This window comes from Geotrypetes seraphini, chromosome 1 (genome assembly GCF_902459505.1).
Source record: "Geotrypetes seraphini chromosome 1, aGeoSer1.1, whole genome shotgun sequence".
NCBI classification, from domain to species: domain Eukaryota; kingdom Metazoa; phylum Chordata; class Amphibia; order Gymnophiona; family Dermophiidae; genus Geotrypetes; species Geotrypetes seraphini.
In genome coordinates this window covers 442,332,231-442,352,484 of record NC_047084.1, presented here as the reverse complement: position 1 = coordinate 442,352,484, position 20,254 = coordinate 442,332,231, and the positions used below count along the sequence as shown (strand labels likewise).

Below are 20,254 nucleotides of genomic sequence, written 5' to 3'. Positions count from 1 at the left end.
GGGCTAAAAAATGGGGTTCTCAGCTTATATTCAGGCCAGTGCCCACCTGCTCCCCTCCCAGATTTGTTGCAGGTCTCCGCCAGGCTCTGCACCCTGTCCCACCTTCCTACCGATATCCTGCATGCTACCATGCCTTCCGTATGACTCACATACCTGGAATCCCTGCTGATGTAGAGGTGTAGTGAACAGGAGCGAGCTTTCTGTGCTCCTGCCCTGATGCTGAGCTGGTCGCTGCCACGAGTTCTGTCAGTTCAACTGTATGCTGCTTCCCGGTGCTGAGTGGCTGCCCTGAGTTCTCATAAGTCTGGCAGGGAGGGATGGGGGCTGGGTGCAGTGCCTAACAGGGGAGGTAGGGAGGCAGGCGTCCTGGGTGCAGATCCTGGCAGGGCATTTGAATATTAAGCCCCCTGTCTTATATTCAAGTCAACCATTTCTCCTCCTTTTTGGAGGGAAAAATGGGGGGGGGGGGTCTCGGCTTATATTCGAGAATATATGGTACCTCTAGAGAGCCCTCCAATTTCCAATGTGTGACAAAGCAGCCAGCCATTCTTGTAGAGGACATGGAAAGTAGAGGGGTATGGGAAAACTCTCCTAAAAACAAGTCTAATCTGTTCATGACAATAAATATTTCAATAACAATCAAACAGAATAGAATAAACAAGAAAACATTGAACAGCCTACTACACTAACAGTAAGTGGGGGCAAATTAGCACGAGACCCCCTAGCCTAGAGCACACTGCACCATGGTAAGGTTGGTTAAGAAAAGTCCAACTTACAGTACTTATTGAGGCAGATAACTGGTGAATTAATAACTCCTAAAGTGGGCTTCAGGAATAGAGAGAGGGTTTACAAGAAAGAACATAATCTTTCCTCCTTGTACAATACCACTCTATTCCTGAACACTCGGGACATTACAGAGCAGTCCCTCAAAGCTGCTACTAGAATTGAAGAGCCAATTGTGGAATTTTTTTTGGTCACCATATCTATTCTGTAAAACTTCATGAAGGTATGCTAAGAAGACCAAGTGGCTGCTCTACAAATCTCTTCTGGCCACTGAAAATATCATCTTGACAGTGAGATCCATCAGAGAAGCTTAGTCCGATGGCTCATAGTGCGGACCTGCAAGTGCCCGGAGAACCAGATTAAGATTCCAAGATGGAAAAGGCTAACACAATGGAGCGTAACCATAGTGCGCTCTTTAGAAACCTAACATCTGGATGAGCCACAAGATAAGTCCCCTAGGGCTTAGGACCAAAGCATGAAAGCCCATTTATCTTAACTCTCGGAGATCTGACTGCTAGGCCCTTTTCCAGGCCTTCCTGGAGAAAGGCTAGTACTACTGGGACCGATGCAGCCTTCCACGCCACATCACTGATGATATCATCAGTGACACAGTACGGAGAAGGCCACAAAGCAGTCTGTTCAGAGTGCTGCCACTGCTGCTGTTTGGAGTGGAGGTATGTTGGTCTTGCGGTGGTAGAGTCGACTGGTTCTGCATGAGGGGATGGGAGGGAGGGATGGAAAGAGGCTGTGCAAGGGAATAGGTGAGAGTCGGCAGGGTTCTGCTGCATGGGGTGATGGGAGGGAGGGAGGGATAGAAAGATGCTGCACAAGGGGATCGGTGAGAGGGAAGGAAAGATGCATGAGCTGGGGAAGACAGGAAAGAGGAAGAAATGGGGTGGAGGAGAGGAAGGGAGAAATTATTGTACATGAAAAAAATAAGACATCCCCAACAATAAGCTAGTGTGTATTTTGGACCCAAAATTAATATGACACTTTGGGGGAAACACAGTAGATTAGCTATTTGAACAATAGCCCTCATGGTTAGTTATGCTGAAACTTCTAGTTTACTGCTAACTTAACTATAGGCATTGTATTCAGTAACAAAAATTTGTCCCAGGAATGCTGATTCGGCAAATGTTTCATACTTATATGTACACACAATGTTAGACAAATTCCCTCTGATGGAATTTGTTATTATTTTAGCAGGTTTCGGGGTCTTGCCACATCGGTGTAGAGAACCGATATTTCAGTCATCATACCCTAAAGCAGGGGTGTCAAAGTCCCTCCTCGAGGGCCACAATCCAGTTGGGTTTTCAGGATTTCCCCCAATGAAAATGCATGAGATTAGCATACAATGAAAGCAGTGCAAGCAAATAGAACTCATGCATATTCATTGGGGAAATCCTGAAAACCCAACTGGATTGCTGCCCTTGAGGAGGGACTTTGATACCCCTGCCCTAAAGAAAGCCATAGCATGATGGCTGAAACATCGGTTCTACACAGACATGGCGAGATCTGGAACCCTACTCCAATCATGATGCCAGCCAAGGAAGCCTAGGAGAACTTGTGTGTTATTTTTACCTCTAGTGTCTTTTGGTTGCAGTTCCTCTGCTTTTATTTTACCACACCTAATTAGATGTATTACATGTAAGTGTTATGTTCTTTTATGTATTCGTACCTTTGTATCATTTTGCAACAATTAACACCATTAGAAAATATATCAATAAGGAATCTAACAGGTGGGTAGGGGGGTGGGGGGTGTATTATTTATTTAGAGGTATAAATTTCATAATCTATATAATAAAACCGTAAGCGGCGCATGCGCAGTCTTATCAGCGTGCTTCCGTAATCCGTATGTCCGTGGCCGCCAAGACTGCAGCATGCCCCGCTCTTTCTACGGCCCCACGCGGCACTTCACTACATTTTCGCCAGAGCGGTTTGCCAAGATAGGGGAAGCTGAACAGCTCACTCCCGCCTCTGCTCGACTTCCTGTTCACAACCCCCCCCCCCCCCCAAACAACCGCATAGGAAAAACTCACTCCCTGCTCTCCTGCCACGGCGTTTGCTTCCTCTACTCGGCACGGCGCTTTACCCGGCAGACATTGAATAAAAGGTTGCCTCCCCCTGCCGCTCTGAATACCTGACCGCCTAACTTTAAACCCGCGGCTGCAGCTGCTTTGAAGACCTGGCCTGGCCGCCTAACTTTAAAACCACGAGCTAAACTAGGTATGTAGTTCTTTCCTTTCACCTGAACTCGCCTGCTCCCAGTGGGCCAAGAGAGAGGGGGGAGTGGCTGCCGTGGTGATCTGGCCGACTCCCTGGTGACAGGAGCCGCGGCGGCACCTTTAAAGTGAAAAAATAACTGTGGCAAGGGAGCCGGCCAACTGGCAGTTGAAGTTGGAGCTTCAGTCTGGCTGCTCCCTGCCGTATTGTATTTTTTAGTTGAAAGAAGCGGCGGTGGCTCCTCTCACGATCCCCGCCTGGGTCAGACTTCCGACGCAGGTGGGGATCATGAGAGGAGCCACCGCCGCGTCTTTCAAATAAAAAAATACAATATGGCAAGGCGGGCAGGGAGCAGGCCATGACCAAAGCTCCAACTTGAACTGCCAGTTGGCCGGCTCCCTTGACACAGTTATTTTTTCACTTTTAAAGGTGCCCGCCGCGGCTCCTGTCACCAGAGTCGGCCAGATCACCACGGCAGCCACTCCCCCCTCTCTCTTGGCCCACTGGGAGCAGGCGAGTGAAGCCCGGGTACTTCCGGGTAGCTAAGGGGCGGTAGCGCGGCGCGTGCTCAGGGTCCGGGTGGAGAAGCCGGTGCTACAGCCGCTTGCACACATTAGCACTGGCTAACGCAACCCGGGTAAGGGAGGTCAAGTTTGGGAGGATCGCTCAGACTTGGGACTGGCGTTCACCTTCGCCCAGAGGTTTGTCGGCGGTGGGAGGGTCAGGAGCAGGCCAGATCGAGCAGAGCAACGGCACTAAAAGAAGGGGGAGGGGCCAAACGGAGCAGGCCAGATCGTGGTAAGAGGAAAGGGAAAGGGGGGGTGGGGGAAAATGCTGCTACTGCTATACAGGGACTTGGAGGGGAAGGGAAATACCGCTGCTGCTTCTGCACAAGAAAGGGGGGGATAGGAGGGAAATGCTGTTGCTGCTGCATAGGTAAGTGGGATGGAAATGCTGCTGCACAGGAAAATGGGGGAAAATGACAGACAGACAGCGGGAGGGAGGGAGACAGAAAGAAAGAAAGACACAGGGGCAGGGAGAGGAACAGAAAGACAGACAGAGAAAAGGGGGCCATGGAGAGAGAAAGAGAGTCAGCGGAAGGGAGACAGACAGACATGTATTCTAGCACCCGTTAATGTAACGGGCTCTAAATGACTAGTATTCTATAATATTCTATATATTAATGAGTATAATATAATATCATTACTGTTATAGGTTAAGAAGGGATTTAAAATTTTTATTGTAATATTTCTGATGTTAATAGTGTATTTTCATATAGTTGGGTTTTGTTTTTTTTTTTTCGATTTTTCAATGTATACATTGTCAAGTTCAAAATATCAATAAAGAAATTAAAAAAAAAAAAAAAGAAAATATATCAATATTTTTATTTCGCACAGAACTGATTTGGTTAGTGTATGTGGCAAGCTGGTCCTGGTGCAGAATGAAGTTAATTTGCTTTGAAACCAAGACCTTCCATGAGTTTCACGATATGAAAACCTGAATCCCTCAAAAAACTCTTATATGCCTACCAAACTGCAAAAACAAACTCTGCCTTGGTAAAGAAGCCTAATAGTGGGACAACAGCAAATATGCATAACGGTCAGCATAACCTAACAACCATCTTTGTTGTAATTCTGCACATGTAAATAAGAATAGATCATCTTCTCTCATCATATGCGTCAATACGTTATTTACTAAGGTTTTCCAACTCCAAGCGACCATACGTTTTAAAAAGGATCCCGGAGCCAAACCAGAAATAAAATCTTTCACACATGCTATAGAGGTCTATACTAGAGGCTCTTTTGCACTGACCCCAGTACTTGATTTCGATGGACATGTAATAGATAATTCAAATGGATGTACAAAAATGCAGGCTAAATTTATTACTCAAGACTCATGAATGCGGTTAATGTTACCACCTTAAACCAAACCAAAGGACCCGACACGGTCTGTGTTTCTGTAAAACACGCCTTCATCAGGGGTCTCAGGTGGATGAGGTACGAAATAAAACCGCAAATCAAAATCTTGTTTTAGGTGTTTTAGGTGGTATAGAGCCTATATTTCTGCCTTACAGGGACCACTATTCATATATAGAGACCCATATAATCAGGACTACTCAAATCAAGTCACTTCACAACCAATCAAGATGACCTTTATTCTATGCAATCACTGTGGTGCTTTAATTCCAAGACATACTATTTGGAGGCTTAAGGCTTGCCCCATCTGTCTTCAACTTGCCAGTATTAAGGAGGAGCTCTGCAAACTTAAACAGGAATTGAATACAATTAAAGCAGCTTCCATCACTCCACAAAATCATACCAACTTACCACCTCTACCTCAATGAATAAAACAGCCCAGGAATAAATGGGTCACAGTAGGCTCAGGAAGACTGCGACATATAACATAGAAACATCCACCTTCACTAATATTACCTCTACAGAATTCTTTCGCTCCACTAGTGCACTGCGATACTCAGGAAAACAGAAGGGAGGTGGGACTTGAACCAATGAAGGAAACTCAAGAGAACAAGAGCACCCCTAAGTACAAATAAAAAAGCCAAAAACAGAAAACTATTACTGTTGGGGGATTCCATCATCAGAGGCATTAACCTTGGAACACAGGGCGAGGAGACCAAAAATAGTGAAATGTCTTCCAGGATCCTCAGCTACCAGGAGTTCCAGGCAAATACTGACTATAATTAAGGAAGAAACTAAGGATTTTAACACTGATGTTGTTATCCATCTGGGAACAAATGACCTGGCCAACAACTCCACACTTGCAGCACAGAAAGCTTTTCGGGAGCTTGGTGAGGGCGTGAAACCTTTTGTAAAGACTTTAGCTTTTTCTGAAATACTGCCTGCATATGGAAAAGGAGAGCAAAGAGTGAAAAACACAGAGGACTTTAATAGATGGCTCAGAGCCTGGTGTCATCAAGAAGGCTTCAGGTACATAGGAGGATGGGGAAATACATGGAAGGACAAGAAGCTATATTGCACTGATGGGCTACATATTATTACAGCAGGAAAAAGAAACCTTGCAGAGAAATTTAGACAATATTTTTCTAGGCATTTAAACTAGAAGGTGGGGGTGGTGTATGTACGAAGGACAATTATAGAGACCACCCCCGGCAAAAGAAAAGATGTGATAGTAGTAAAGGCTGCAACATAAGCAATATCAGCAACTCATTTCTTAGTATTGCAACGAAAAAAAAAATCCATACGAAAAAGGAGATTATTGCTGAAAAATAGCTGGAAAGCGATGACCACAAATGCTCGCAGTCTAAGCAACAAAGTTCATGATCTGCAAGCCCTGATATTAGAGGCAGATCTAGATATTGTTGCTATCACAGAGACATGGTTCAGTGAATCACATGGATGGGATGCAAACATACCGGGATATAATCTTTTTAGGAAGGACAGAGGATGGTCATAAAGGTGGAGGAGTAGCTCTCTATGTAAAGATCAATATCCAAGCGAACCGAAATGCAAGGGACCTGGGGAGAGGAAAGAAGCGATATGGACTGCTCTGAAAAGAGAAGATGGAACTTCTATCTACGTGGGTGTAGTTCTACAGACCTCCGATCAATCGCAGCAAATTGATAAGGATCTGATTGTGGATATCCAAAAGTTTGGAAAGGAAAGAGGAGGTTCTGCTGTTGGGAGATTTCAACCTGCCGGATGCGGACTGGAATGTTCCGTCTGCGGGAATCGGAAAGAAGAAGGGAAGATTGTTGGATGCCTTTCAAGAGGCTCTGCTCAAACAAATGGTGACAGAACCCACAAGGGAAAAAGCGATATTGGATCTGGTCCTCACAAAATGGAGAGAGTATCTCTAATGTTCGAGTGGGTTGCTCACCTGGGTAGTAGCGATCATCAAACGGTTTTGGTTTGATTATAACGGCTAAAGTGGAGAGCGGCCGCACGATACTTAAAGTCCTAGATTTCAAACGTACGGACTTTAATGCAATGGGAAAGTACCTGAAGAAAGAGCTGTTAGGATGGGAGGACATAAGAGAAGTGGAAGACAGTGGTCTAAGCTGAAAGGAGCGATAAAAATGGCTACGGACCTTTATGTGAAGAAAATCAATCAAAACAAGAGAAAAAGGAAGCCGATATGGTTCTCCAACCTAGTGGCTGAGAAAATAAAGGCGAAAGAGTTGGCGTTCATGAATATAAAAAAACCCAAGAAGAGGAAAGCAGAAAGGACTACAGGTGAAACTGAAAGAAGCCAAGAGAGAGATACGTTTGGCGAAGGCACAGGCGGAAGAACAAATGGCTAAAAATGTAAAAAAGGGAGATAAAAATTTTTTCAGATATATTAGTGAAAGGAGGAAGATAAAAAATGGAATTGCTAGGCTAAAAGATGCTGGGAACAAATATGTGGAGAGTGATGAGGAGAAAGCAAATGTGCTAAACAAATACTTCTGTTCTGTGTTCACAGAAGAAAATCCTGGAGAAGGACCGAGATTGTCTGGCAAAGTTACACGAGAAAATGGAGTAGATTCTGCGCCGTTCACGGAGGAGGGTGTTTATGAGCAACTTGAAAAACTGAAGGTGGACAAAGCGATGGGACCAGACGGGATCCATCCCAGGATACTAAGGGAGCTCAGAGAGGTTCTGGCGAGTCCTATTAAAGACTTGTTCAATAAATCTCTGGAGACGGGAGTGATTCCTGGGGATTGGAGGAGAGCGGATGTGGTCCCTATTCATAAAAGTGGTCACAGGGATGAAGCAGGAAACTACAGGCCGGTGAGCCTCACTTCAGTTGTTGGAAAAATAATGGAAGTGTTGCTGAAAGAAAGGATAGTGTATTTCCTTGAATCTAATGGGTTACAGGATCCGAGGCAACATGGCTTTACAAAAGGTAAATCGTGCCAAACGAACCTGATTGAATTTTTTGATTGGGTGACCAGAGAGCTGGATCGAGGACATATGCTAGATGTAATTTACTTGGATTTCAGCAAAGCCTTTGATACAGTTCCTCATAGGAGACTGTTGAACAAACTTGAAGGGCTGAAGTTAGGACCCAAAGTGGTGAACTGGGTCAGAAACTGGCTGTCGGACAGTCGCCAGAGGGTGGTGGTTAATGGAAGTCGCTCGAAGGAAGGAAAGGTGACTAGTGGAGTCCCTCAGGGTTCAGTGCTGGGGCCAATCCTGTTCAATATGTATGTAAGTGATATTGCTGAAGGGTTAGAAGGAAAAGGTGCCTTTTTGCAGATGATACCAAGATTTGTAACAGAGTAGACACCGAAGAGGGAGTGGAAAATATGAAAAAGGATCTGCAAAAGTTAGAGGAATGGTCTAATGCCTGGCAACTAAAATTCAATGCAAAGAAATGCAGAGTAATGCATTTGGGGATTAATAATAGGAAGGAACCGTATATGCTGGGAGGAGAGAAGCTGATATGCACGGATGTTGAGAGGGACCTTGGGGTGATAGTGTCCGAAGATCTAAAGGCGAAAAAACAGTGTGACAAGGCAGTGGCTGCTGCCAGAAGGATTCTGGGCTGTATAAAGAGAGGCGTAGTCAGTAGAAGGAAGAAGGTGTTGATGCCCCTGTACAGGTCATTGGTGAGGCCCCACTTGGAGTATTGTGTTCAGTTTTGGAGACCGTATCTGGCGAAAGACGTAAGAAGACTTGAGGTGGTCCAGAGGGGCAACGAAAATGATAGGAGGCTTGCGCCAGAAGACGTATGAGGAGAGACTGGAAGCCCTGAATATGTATACCCTAGACTGAGGAAAGGAGAGACAGGGGAGATATGATTCAGACGTTCAAATACTTAAAGGGTATTAACGTAGAACAAAATCTTTTCCAGAGAAAGGAAAATGGTAAAACCAGAGGACATAATTTGAGGTTGAGGGGTGGTAGATTCAGGGGCAATGTTAGGAAATTCTACTTTACGGAGAGGGTGGTGGATGCCTGGAATGCGCTCCCGAGAGAGGTGGTGGAGAGTAAAACTGTGACTGAGTTCAAAGAAGCGTGGGATGAACACAGAAGATTTAGAATCAGAAAATAATATTAAAGATTGAACTAGGCCAGTTACTGGGCAGACTTGTACGGTCTGCGTCTATGTATGGCCGTTTGGAGGAGGATGGGCAGGGGAGGGCTTCAATGGCTGGGAGGGTGTAGATGGGCTGGAGTAAGTCTTAACAGAGATTTCGGCAGTTGGAACCCAAGCACAGTACCGGGTAAAGCTTTGGATTCTCGCCCAGAAATAGCTAAGAAGAAAAAAAAAAAATTTAAATTGAATCAGGTTGGGCAGACTGGATGGACCATTCGGGTCTTTATCTGCCGTCATCTACTATCTTTAGCCTTAGGAAATAGCAGCAACAGAAATGGCGCAGTACTCAGAGTTTTATTCCATTGCTGTTATTTCCTAAGGCTAAAGATTTTGATTTGCGGTTTCATTTCATACTTTATCCACCTGAGACCCCTGATGAAGGCGTGTTTTACAGAAACACAGACCGTGTTGGGTCCTTTGGTTTGGTTCAAGGTGGTAACATTAACCGCATTCATGATTCTTGATTAATAAATTTAGCCAGCATTTTTGTACATCCATCTGCAGTTTTTCACTGCAGATTTTGTTGGGTTTTTCCTCCTGTTTGATAGGTAATTCAAGTGCCAGGGGTAAAAATAATCACGTTTACATTTACATTTTAAGATCCAATCTCTGAGCTGCTGTAAAAGGCAACTTAGGCGTGCCTAATTTATAATGGCAGGGTCCCCATTCCCCCATCAGTCCAATTTCCAATAAGAAAATCGCTCCAACAAAAGCCCCGCAGTCAGTGGTTAAAGGGGAAATTATTTTTTTACCAAATCACAACAACAGAAAAATAAAGCGACAAGGCACAGAACGGTCTTGCATTTACAAATTCAAAGGCAGTAAGAGTGGCAATGTACGGTGGACGTGAAAGTCCTTGCATATGCACATGCACGCTTAAACGAGAGTCTAGGACAGGGGTGTCCAATGTCGGTCCTCGAGGGCCGCAATCCAGTCGGGTTTTCAGGATTTCCCCAATGAATATGCATGAGATCTATTAGCATACAATGAAAGCAGTGCATGCAAATAGACCTCATGTATATTCATTGGGGAAATCCTGAAAATCCGACTGTACTGCGGCCCTCGAGGACCGACATTGGACACCCCTGCTCTAGGACAAGGGTAGGGAACTCCGATCCTTAAGAGCCGTATTCCAGTCAGGTTTTCTGGATTTCCCCAATGAATATGCATGAAATCTATTTGCATGCACTGCTTTCAATGCATATTCATTGGGGAAATCCTGAAAACCTGACTGGAATACCCCTGGTCTAGGACAGTGGTTCCCAACCCTGTCCTGGAGGAACACCAGGCCAATCAGGTTTTCAGGCTAGCCCTAATGAATATGCATGAAGCAAATTTGCATGCCTATCACTTTCATCATATGCAAATCTCTCTCATGCATATTCATTAGGGCTAGCCTGAAAACCTGATTGGCCTGGTGTTGTTCCTCCAGGACAGGGTTGGGAATCACTGGTCTAGGAGATGCATTGCAGGCTAGTGATAGCACGCACGTTAGAGCTCTGGCTGGCTAACACGGGACGGGAGCTCGCTCCTTAGGGGGGATTTCCCAAACACGGGTCCTCCTGCGCCCTTCCCAGGAAGTTACCGAACACTCTCTACGCAGAGACGTTAATGTCTCCAAAGAACAACGAAAGGCAAAGTGAAAGAAGCAGACATTCAGCGACACTAGTATTTCAGAACGGGTTGCCCATCATTCGCCCCGAGCTTTCGTTCTCCCGCGTCACGCCCCCTGATGTCATTTCCTGTTTCTGTCCGGTCGGGACGCGGGAGAGGACAGCTCAGGGCGGATAGGCATACGGGTATCTGCGGCAGACTGTTGTCGGCGGCCGTAAAGGTAAGTTCGCAGGTAGGGCCAGGAGGGCGGGGGAATCTCAGAATGAGGGACCGAGGACGGGGAAAAGAGGGAGAGGTGCCAGACCACCCTGGTCCCATGTGAAGAGGGGGTGTTTGTGCCCGGGCATTACCGTAGATGTTCACAGGGCCGTTGTAAACCCCACTAGATGCAGCAAGACAAGGAGAGTCCTAGTAATGCCACTTTTTAGGGGGTCAGTTTGCAAGCATTCTGCAAGTCTTTAGTGCGCATGTGCGAGGCCCTTTGCTTCCCTGTTTAGGTACCAGCTTGCTTGTTCCTGCTGACCTGATAGCAGCCACTCATTAGAAAAGGAATTGAATATTTGGTTCGGGTTTTTTTTTTAGTTCAAACGTTTTATTAAAGTAAAATACAACTGAAAACTATATAACATACAAAGTAACCATAGTGATATTTGTCATTGTCAGAAGGAAAGAAAAATGATTATTAGTTTATAATTAACAGAAACACAATCATAATATCTATTGATGAGATGGTATTTTAAATATGAAAGATAAGTTTCAGAAGGTTTCCAAAATCTTACAAATGGCATTTAATATTTGCCTGGGCTGCATGCTACCCCGAAGAGGTGAGAACAGCAACCTTGGTCAAAGTTATTTTTCTTCGTTGACACCTTGGATGGGTGTCTATTGTAGAAAACAAAGAGCAAAATCCTCCCCAGAGCAACCAAATGGGTCTGGGTAAAACAATGATCCCATGGACCTCTACTGCACGGCCTTAAAAAGAAAACAGCTATGGCATGGGGTCCACAGGGATCCTTGTTTTAACTCCCACAGACCTCAAGTATCCTCATCTTAACCCCTCCAATGGGATCTGTGAGGTCCACAGGAGTTAAAAAAATGAGGATCCCTGGCGACCCCATGCATGCCCCCCCCCTTCTTTTTATTGCCATACGCTTTCAGGTTGGGCAGACTGGATGGACCATTCGGGTCTTTATCTGCCGTCATCTACTATGTTATTATGTTACTATGCTTTTAGTTCTATGAGGTCCATGTTTTAACTTCTACCCTTGCTGGTTTCTTTTCTGTTTGTGCTTGAGACTGCAGGAAATTCATGCAGCATTCAGCACCAGCAGTCTCATCCTAACTCTTCCTTTTGTTGTACTCATCTTTTCTGCACCCCAGTGCCCCAAATGCCTTCTACTTGGGGCTCCCATCGATCCCAGAGCTTAAAGCACATGGTCTTAAAAAGAAAGTGGCTATGGCATGGGGGTCCTGTGGACCCCCATGCCATAGCCACTTTCTTTTTAACTGTCGTGGACCTCATGAATCCCGCTCACCCCATAGGTAAGCAGATTTTTAAGGACATCTGGTACAGATCCACAAGGTCCATGAGATCCTTGTTTTACCCAGTCGCAAACCAAACTGTAGCAAAACAGCAGAGAGACGGAAAGGCTCTGACAGTGTTCACAACTATTGTAGCTTTATTGATATAAAACCCCAACTCTCAATGTTATGTTAATCAGGTTTTCTATTCCGCCTTTACCTATTCAGTTCAAGGTTGGATTACTTTACAAGAGGTTGGGTCAGTTACCCAGGAAGTTACAATGGCAGACTGATGTGGATATTCAATACAGGTAGATCAGTATAATTATTACTAGTTAGGTCATAGTTTCAACTATATAGTTACAAGTACAAGTTGTCGGTTCCCAGGAGTTGCATTAGACAGTTTAGAAATGTGCTTTTACAATTACCATTTCAGTTACTTCAGGGTTGGCTCCCTGTCTTGGTACAGAAATGCTTTTAGAAGTTTTCTAAACCTAAGGTAATGGTCACAAGATTGTAGTGTAAATGGGAGTTTGACCAGCATATAATATAAAACCAACTTGACACAAATTGTGTTTTGACCTCGCAGGCCTGCTTCAGGAGTCTAGATGTTGATGCACATCAAGTAGATTATGCAAATGCTAACAATGCACATAATTATGGTAATCATTCATTAAACCATGTAGCTACAATTGTTGTGAACACCTATAGAGCCTCTCTGTCTTCTCCACTGGTTTCGCTTTGGTTTAATCTAGAGCACAGGTGTAAAACTCAAGGCCCGCAGGCCAAATCCGACCTGCCTGGTTGTTTTATGCGGCCCACGGTCCGATGCCCCCAGAGTTACCTTGTGGTTGGCTCCCTCCTTCTCACAGCTGTAGTGTGCATGGAGCCAGGTGCAGCGGCTCCTTGCGCATCCCACACCTCATCCAGAGGCATTCCTTCTGACGTTGCAACGTCAGAGAGAAGGCTTCCGGTTCAGGTGCAGGACGCATGAGGAGCCGCTGCATGTGGTTTCGTGCACACTGCAGCTGTGAAAAGGAGGGAGTCAGCCACAAGCTAACACCGGGGGGCATCGGACCGCAGGCCGCATAAAACAGCCACATTGGAGTCGGCCAGAAGGTTAGAGACCCGCCGGAGGGAGGCACAGCATAGAGGGAGGGAGACAACAAAGGTAGGGGGAATTATTTTATTTCAAGTTAGTGTTTGAATAGTGTCAATTTTGAGCATTTTAATCTGCTATCTTTTGCACTGCTCATGAAGAAATTTTTTTCCTTGGTTTTTCCTCTACAGAGGGGTACATCTTATAGAACGAAAAATGCAGGTATTTATTATTTTCATATGTTGCCCAGGTGTTGCCCTTGAATTTTTGATCTTTATCAGATTCAAGATGACTAACATTTTAATGAGGAAAAAATTGCTTGTTATTTTAAACAGTTTAATTCAGCTATTGTCGTTATTCAATAATCCTACTTAGCAGCTTTTGAAGCTAAAAGAAGACTGGGTGCAGGACGGTTTCTTTTCACCAGCTAATGGAAGGAAGAATGGTATTATTCTGTTATTCAAATCCTTACAACACTCAGTTTATACCATATTACAGATACCAATGGTGTTGGATTTTTACTAATGCTGAATATTAATCAACACATATATGCAGTTAAATGTATATAAGGGGGTGCTGAAAAATCCTCAGCCCAACCAAGAAGAGAAAGATGTGAATATTTGTTCAATCAATGGTCTGAAACCATGTCAAAACAGATAATTTTGTTTCTGCAGATTGGCACATAACAAGATAACACTTTTTTCAGCAACAGTGGCAAAATAATACTCATGATTTAGGAATTTGGTTGGTTGGACTGAGAACTTTTCAGTACTCCCTCGTATGTGCCTAACATAGATGCTCTGGAGCTGAATTTGTTGTCATGAATGGAGAAATGAACCTGTCTCTACAGCAGATATATTCCTCAACAGGAAATCTATTAAAATCAGGCCTCTCAAAGCAAATTTAGCTTTACATTAAGATCTGTCATCATGGAACCTGTTTGACTCTTGGGGGATTGATTCATCCTTCAGACTTGGATTACACCTTTTTTTCTGCACCTCATCAAGCCTAATTGCATTTGGATTATTTCTTCATATCCAATTTGCTTGTCTCATCCATTATTAAGACTTGTATTGAACCTATAGTTATCTTGGACCATGCATGTATCATTCTCTCCTTGGATATCCCACAACACAATTCGCCCCATAAATGTTAGAGATAATTCTTCTCTTTTGCAGGAAGAGGATTTGGGTACAAATCTTGCTAACTGGTCAAAAATTATTTTGAATCAAATGACACTTAGGATTTTGACTTATTATCTGGGATGCATATAGAGGGTACAGCAAAGGAGAAATTATTAGATAAAAGCACATTTAAAAATAGAGAACATAAAGTAACTGTATCTAGAGTACAAGATTAAAGTACTGGAACAAAAGTGTTTCTCTTCTAATGACAAAAATAGACAAATATACCCCCTTCATTTTTACTAAACCGCAATAATGATTTTTAGTGCAGGGAGCTGCGCTGAATGCCCCACACTGCTCTTGATACTCATAGGCTCCCTGCGCTAATATCCGCTTCTGTGATTTAGTAAAAGGGAAGCCAAAGTGCAAAATATAGACAGCAGATATAAATTCTCAAAACGGACACATTTTGATCACTAAAATGAAAATAAAATCATTTTTCCTACCTTTGTCGTCTGTTGATTTCATGAGTCTCTGGTTGCACTTTCTTCTTCCGACTGTGCATCCAATATTTTTTCCCTTCTTTCTATCTTCTGCATGCTTCGTCTCCTCCAGACCTCATTCCATTCCCCAACCAACATCTCTGTCCTTCCATGAGACCAACCTTTTCTTCCTCTCTCCCTGGCTGCCCCCTGCCACCCGACACACCCCATTCCCTCCCCCAACTTTTTCTTCCTCTCTCCCTGCCCCCCTTTGTTTTTCTGTGTCTTTCTTTGTCTCCCTGCCCCCTTTCTTTCTCTGTCTTTCTGCCCCCCTTTCTTTCTGTCTCCATGACCCCCTTTCTTTCTTTCTCCATGCCACCCCTTTCTTTCTGTGTCCATGCCCCTCCCCCTTTCTTTCTGCCTCCCTTTCTTTCTCCCCAACCCACAGCCAACATTTGGGAACAGGCCCCCAAGCCACTGCTGCCGCTGAGTTCTCCCTATTTCCCGACGCCGCAACAGGCCAGCACCCTTCCCCCCCAGAGTCAATTCTGATGTTGGAGAGGAAGTTCTGGCCCAGAACTTCCACTCAGATGTCAGAATTGATGTCAGGGGGGAGGGGAGAAGTCTGGCATTCCCGGTGCTTCTGTAGTCGCTGCTGGCCTGTTGTGGCGTCAGGGAACAGGGAGAATGCAAAGGCAACGTGAGTCTGGGATGGGCTCCATGATTGACTCACATTGCCTTTGTGATCGACGTTTTGGGCACCCCTGTTCTAACATATTGACATTTTCTTATGGTCTTCTCCTTATTTGCAAATTTAAATCAACTTTTTCCAGGAGTTTTTGCAATGTTTAAACCAGTGTGTGTCAAATTGTGTGCCACTGCACAATAGTGTACTCTGAAGAGATTCCAGATGTGCCATGAGAGATTCCAGAATTTTACTTTATTTTTAAAAATTCCCTTCATAAGCATACACTAGAATAGATGACATCTACATCACGTACGCAAAAGTCTGTCAATGTTATAAGTGTTTGTGTGTGTAAGAATACAACTATTCAAACAAGCACCATTCTTTGACCTGATTGGTCCTTGAAAACTAAGAGCAAGTAATTTTAGTTTTATTTTTTATGCAGTAGTTATCCTAACTTGTGCAACAAACAAATCAAGGCTTTATTACCATTTGGATCTTCTTATCTTTGCGAACTTGGATTTTCAGCTGATAAAAAATTAAATAAAAAAAAAAAGAGAATGACTGCATATGGTGGATGATGAAATGCGTGTTTGCTTGTCAATTATCGAGCTGCATTTTGAGTTAATTTGCACTCAAAAACAAGCACGTCCATCACATTGATTAGCAATTCTGTTTAATCTACTTTAGTTTCACCATTGTTACAATTGCCCATACATAGCTTGAAGAACTTTAAATAACTCTCAAATTTAATTTGTTGGTTTTGTAATTTTATAATTCCAATTATAATGTACTGCAAAATTTTTTTTACTCTACTTAGTATGCCGCAAAAAACATTTGCTCCGTTTAGTGTGCCAGAGCTAAAAAAAGTTTTGAGACACTGGTTTAAACACTTGCTTCCAATTCCCTTTATGCAACAGAAAGAACTTGATTCTTCATCTTTTGCGTATTCAAATCAGCTCAATTACTGTGATTACATGGGGGTAGGTTGCCAGTGTTCCCGCTAAGCTGCGCTGGCCTGCGCTCGCGCACAAAATATTACATCGCAGCGCACAAGTTTCTCTTCACAGCGCACACACGCGTCGCAAAGGTAAGGGGAGGTAAGGTAAGGGGACGCATTGGGGGGATTGCACTTCCCCACAATTGCCATGCTTCGGTTCCTCTTCTTCCTTCCTTCCTCCCCCCCCCCCCGCGGGACCCTGCGGCACCATCAACTCTTACTCCCTCTAATGTCGGCCCTGCAGCTCCAGACTTCCTCGCACCTTCTCCCCTCCCCCTTTGGATCGCTATTATTTTAAATGTTATAGCCGCGGAGCTGTATCCATCAGTGGAGATGTCTAACCTCGGCCTGCCCCGGAACTCTTACTGCAACAGTGACTTCCTGTTCCTGCCTAGACGGGCGGCTGCTGCAGTAAGAGTTCCGGGGCAGGCCGAGGTTAGACATCTCCACTGATGGATACAGCTCCGCGGCTATAACATTTAAAATAATAGCGATCCAAAGGGGGAGGGGAGAAGGTGCGAGGAAGTCTGGAGCTGCAGGGCCGACATTAGAGGGAGTAAGAGTTGATGGTGCCGCAGGGTCCCGCGGGGGGGGGGGGGGGGAGGAAGGAAGGAAGAAGAGGAACCGAAGCATGGCAATTGTGGGGAAGTGCAGAGCTGCAGGGAAGAGTGTTGCGGTACCCAGCTGGAGGGAGAAGGAAGATGAGGGAGGGAATTAAAGGAGATGCCAGGGCTTGGAGCGTAGGAGGAAGGTATGCCAGTCTAAGGGAAAAGGAAGGGGGAGATGTGAGAGCATGGAGGGGGAGCGAAAGATGGAAGAAAAGGAAAGGAGAGAGATGCCAGAGAATCAGGGAAGGGGAGATACCAGACTATGAGGAGAGGTGTGGGAGAGGGAAGGCGAGGAGAGAGATGCCAGACCAATGGGGTGAAAGGAGAGATGGAAGGGGGAGGCATACAGTTTCTGGAAGGGGCATAGAAGGAGAGAAGATGCCATATAGGGGAAGAGAGACGGCAGACAGTGGATGGAAGGAAGAGAGTTACAAGAAGATGAGGAAAGGAGAAACCACAGAAGACAAAGGTAGAAAAAAATTTCTATTTATTTATTGCTTTAGGAGACATGTGTCACTGTTTCTGTGAAGCATTGTATGCAGAGTCCAGCTTCTTGCTGGTTCAATTTAACCTTTGTCTATGTATTTTTATTTTATCCCCCCTTTTACAAAACTGTGAAGCGTTTTTAGCACCAGCCTTGGTGGTAGCAGCTCTGATGCTCAGAATTTTATGAGCATCAGAGCTGTTACCTCCGTAGCTAAAATCCACACTACAGTTTTGTAAAAGAGGGAGGGGTTAGTTTGTGATTACATATTCCTTACTAGGCGAAGGTGTTTTCTGTGTTCTGTGTGTTCGAAAGACATGGTTTTCTGTTAGGATTGACGGTGTAGGATTGATCTGTGCTGGTCTGGCTTGTTTAGTTTTACAATGGGTGTATTGATGTACTGCTCACTGCAATATGTAAGATGCTGCCTTTTCCTAGGTACTCATGTGTGACGTGTGGTTTGTTACTAAAAATCATGTTTTTCTTACAGATGGGGGGGGGGGGGGTGCCAAAAAATGATGGGCCCCGGATGTTACATATGCTAGGTACGCCACTGTATGTAAAGATACCAGAAAGCTGGCGTAGCAAAAACTTCTAAGTTTTGAGTATTTAACCCTCCCACAATCTCACGGGCACTCGTTTCAAGTTTATTGAGATTTTGATTTAAACGCAATATCAAATATTTTCAATGCGTATAACAAAAATAAATTTGGGGAAATAAATAAAACCATTTGAACCAGTGTTCCCGCTAAGCTGCGCTGGCGTGCGCTGGCGCACAAAATATTACATCGCAGCGCACACGTTTCTCGTCACAGCGCACGATCGGAAGAGGCGTACGGCAGATGGCAGGGCGGCGAGAGGAGAATCGGGCGAGTTGGCTCATAACTTGCTGGCGCCCGATATTTTTGGCTCACGGTGAAAAAAGTTTGCTCACAACACCCGCCCGCTTAGAGGGAACACATAGGTTCTATTTATCTTGTTGTAGGCCTTGCTAAGGCAGTTGAATATGGAACCAATTTGGATTTCCTATGGTGTGAGAAAGGGTGTAGAATTTTGTAGTTTTTTTTGCTAGGTTTATTCTTTCATGTTGAAAGTGCAGTGTACATTGTGTAGATCAGTAAAACAAACTCCTACTTGTATGCATTTTGAATTGTATTGTTCAGACAATGTAAAAATTATACAAAGGTGTGAAGATTTCACAAGGTGCTGTACATTATTTTAATGTCTTTAGTGTGCTAGTTTGGTCTTTTCTTTGTTTACAGGAAGTAGAATCACTGAAGTTCTCTGCCCCAAAGCTGTACCACTTTCCTCAGGATCCACCTTTGGTGATGAGCTGGATGCAGTGCAAATATACTGGCACGAGACAGTAAAATTTGGTGAGATATACAATAACCTCTATGGATGGAGCATACCTACTACCAACACCACAATAGGATTAAAGGAGTAATGGGTGCCAGTGACCTGTGCCAAGGGCTAGAAGCTTGCCCTGTTTCTGTGCTGGGTGAAGAGCCACCATTTTTTCAGTACACTCCAGAAAACGTGGCTGGTGTTGGGGCAGATTTGGACCCTACAGAGATCAGCTTCCCAGGATGTGACTGTTGGGCTACAGTCTGCCTCCCTGACAGCTGCTCTTGTCTGCCGTATGGTGCTAACTACAGCGAGTTGCAGCTAATCAATAAGAAAGGTGAGGTGAGATATGCCAGGCCTATTTTTGAGTGCAATATCATGTGCAAGTGTGGAGATAGATGTCCCAATCGCATAGTGCAGCGGGGTCTGCAGCTCCAGCTGCAGGTCTTTCAGACAGGCCAGAAAGGCTGGGGCCTGCGCACACTGGAGCGTATTCCTAAGGGACAATTTGTGTGTGAATATGCCGGGGAAATTCTAGGTATCCATGAAGCTTGCAGGAGGATACAGTTACAGAAGCCCTGTGACTCTAATTACATAATTGCGCTGAGGGAGCATTTTCATGGTGGGAAACTGCTAGAAACCTTTGTGGACCCTACCTGTGTCGGGAACATTGGCAGGTTCCTTAACCATTCCTGTGAGCCTAATCTCTTCATGGTGCCTGTCCGAATCCACTCTATGGTGCCCAGACTGGCCCTGTTTGCAGCACAGGATGTGGCAGCAGGTGAGGAGCTAAGTTATGATTACTCTGGAGTCTTTCATAATCCATCTGCAGTGGGAAAAGACTCAGAAACAGCAGGAGGTGGACATGAACAAAGGAAGAGATGTTATTGTGGGGCTAGCTCATGTAGAGACTTCTTGCCATATGATGCATCACTCTATCCTGTGCAGAGAAGAGAGACTGTCTCTCCCACAACAGATCCAGGGCTATGCCTACAACGCCAGTAACAGCATTATTCACTAATATAAAACCATCCTCATCTTCAAAATTTTATTTTCTAGGTTATAGTAATCTGGGATCCATGGGAAGGAGGCTAAATAGTTTCAGATGAAAAGAGGGGAGCATCCATACTCTTTATTTAACTATATAAAAAGGAAAGACAGTATGTACAAAAGAGGGCAAATAATCACTGGCTGGCAGACCACTTTAAAACCTTGTTGTATTAA

The 20,254-nt window shown here is 44.6% G+C and overlaps 1 protein-coding gene across 4 annotated transcripts; it reads left to right on the top strand.

Annotated features, from left to right (window-relative positions):
• The first annotated feature begins 3,621 nt into the window (after window positions 1-3,621).
• On the top strand, window positions 3,622-20,153 carry LOC117348239 (histone-lysine N-methyltransferase SETMAR). 4 transcript variants are annotated; one of them, XM_033920096.1, is made up of 3 exons: window positions 10,516-10,900; window positions 13,492-13,522; window positions 18,946-20,153. In XM_033920096.1, exon 3 carries the CDS (start codon window positions 19,085-19,087, stop codon window positions 20,033-20,035), a length of 951 nt encoding a protein of 316 aa, XP_033775987.1. In that variant the 5' UTR covers window positions 10,516-10,900; window positions 13,492-13,522; window positions 18,946-19,084; the 3' UTR covers window positions 20,036-20,153. The 4 variants fall into 4 exon arrangements, with proteins under 4 accessions (XP_033776004.1, XP_033775995.1, XP_033775987.1 ...); XM_033920113.1 differs by lacking the exons at window positions 10,516-10,900; window positions 13,492-13,522 and adding an exon at window positions 3,622-3,643; XM_033920104.1 differs by lacking the exons at window positions 10,516-10,900; window positions 13,492-13,522 and adding an exon at window positions 3,650-3,804.
• The last annotated feature ends 101 nt before the right edge of the window (window positions 20,154-20,254 follow it).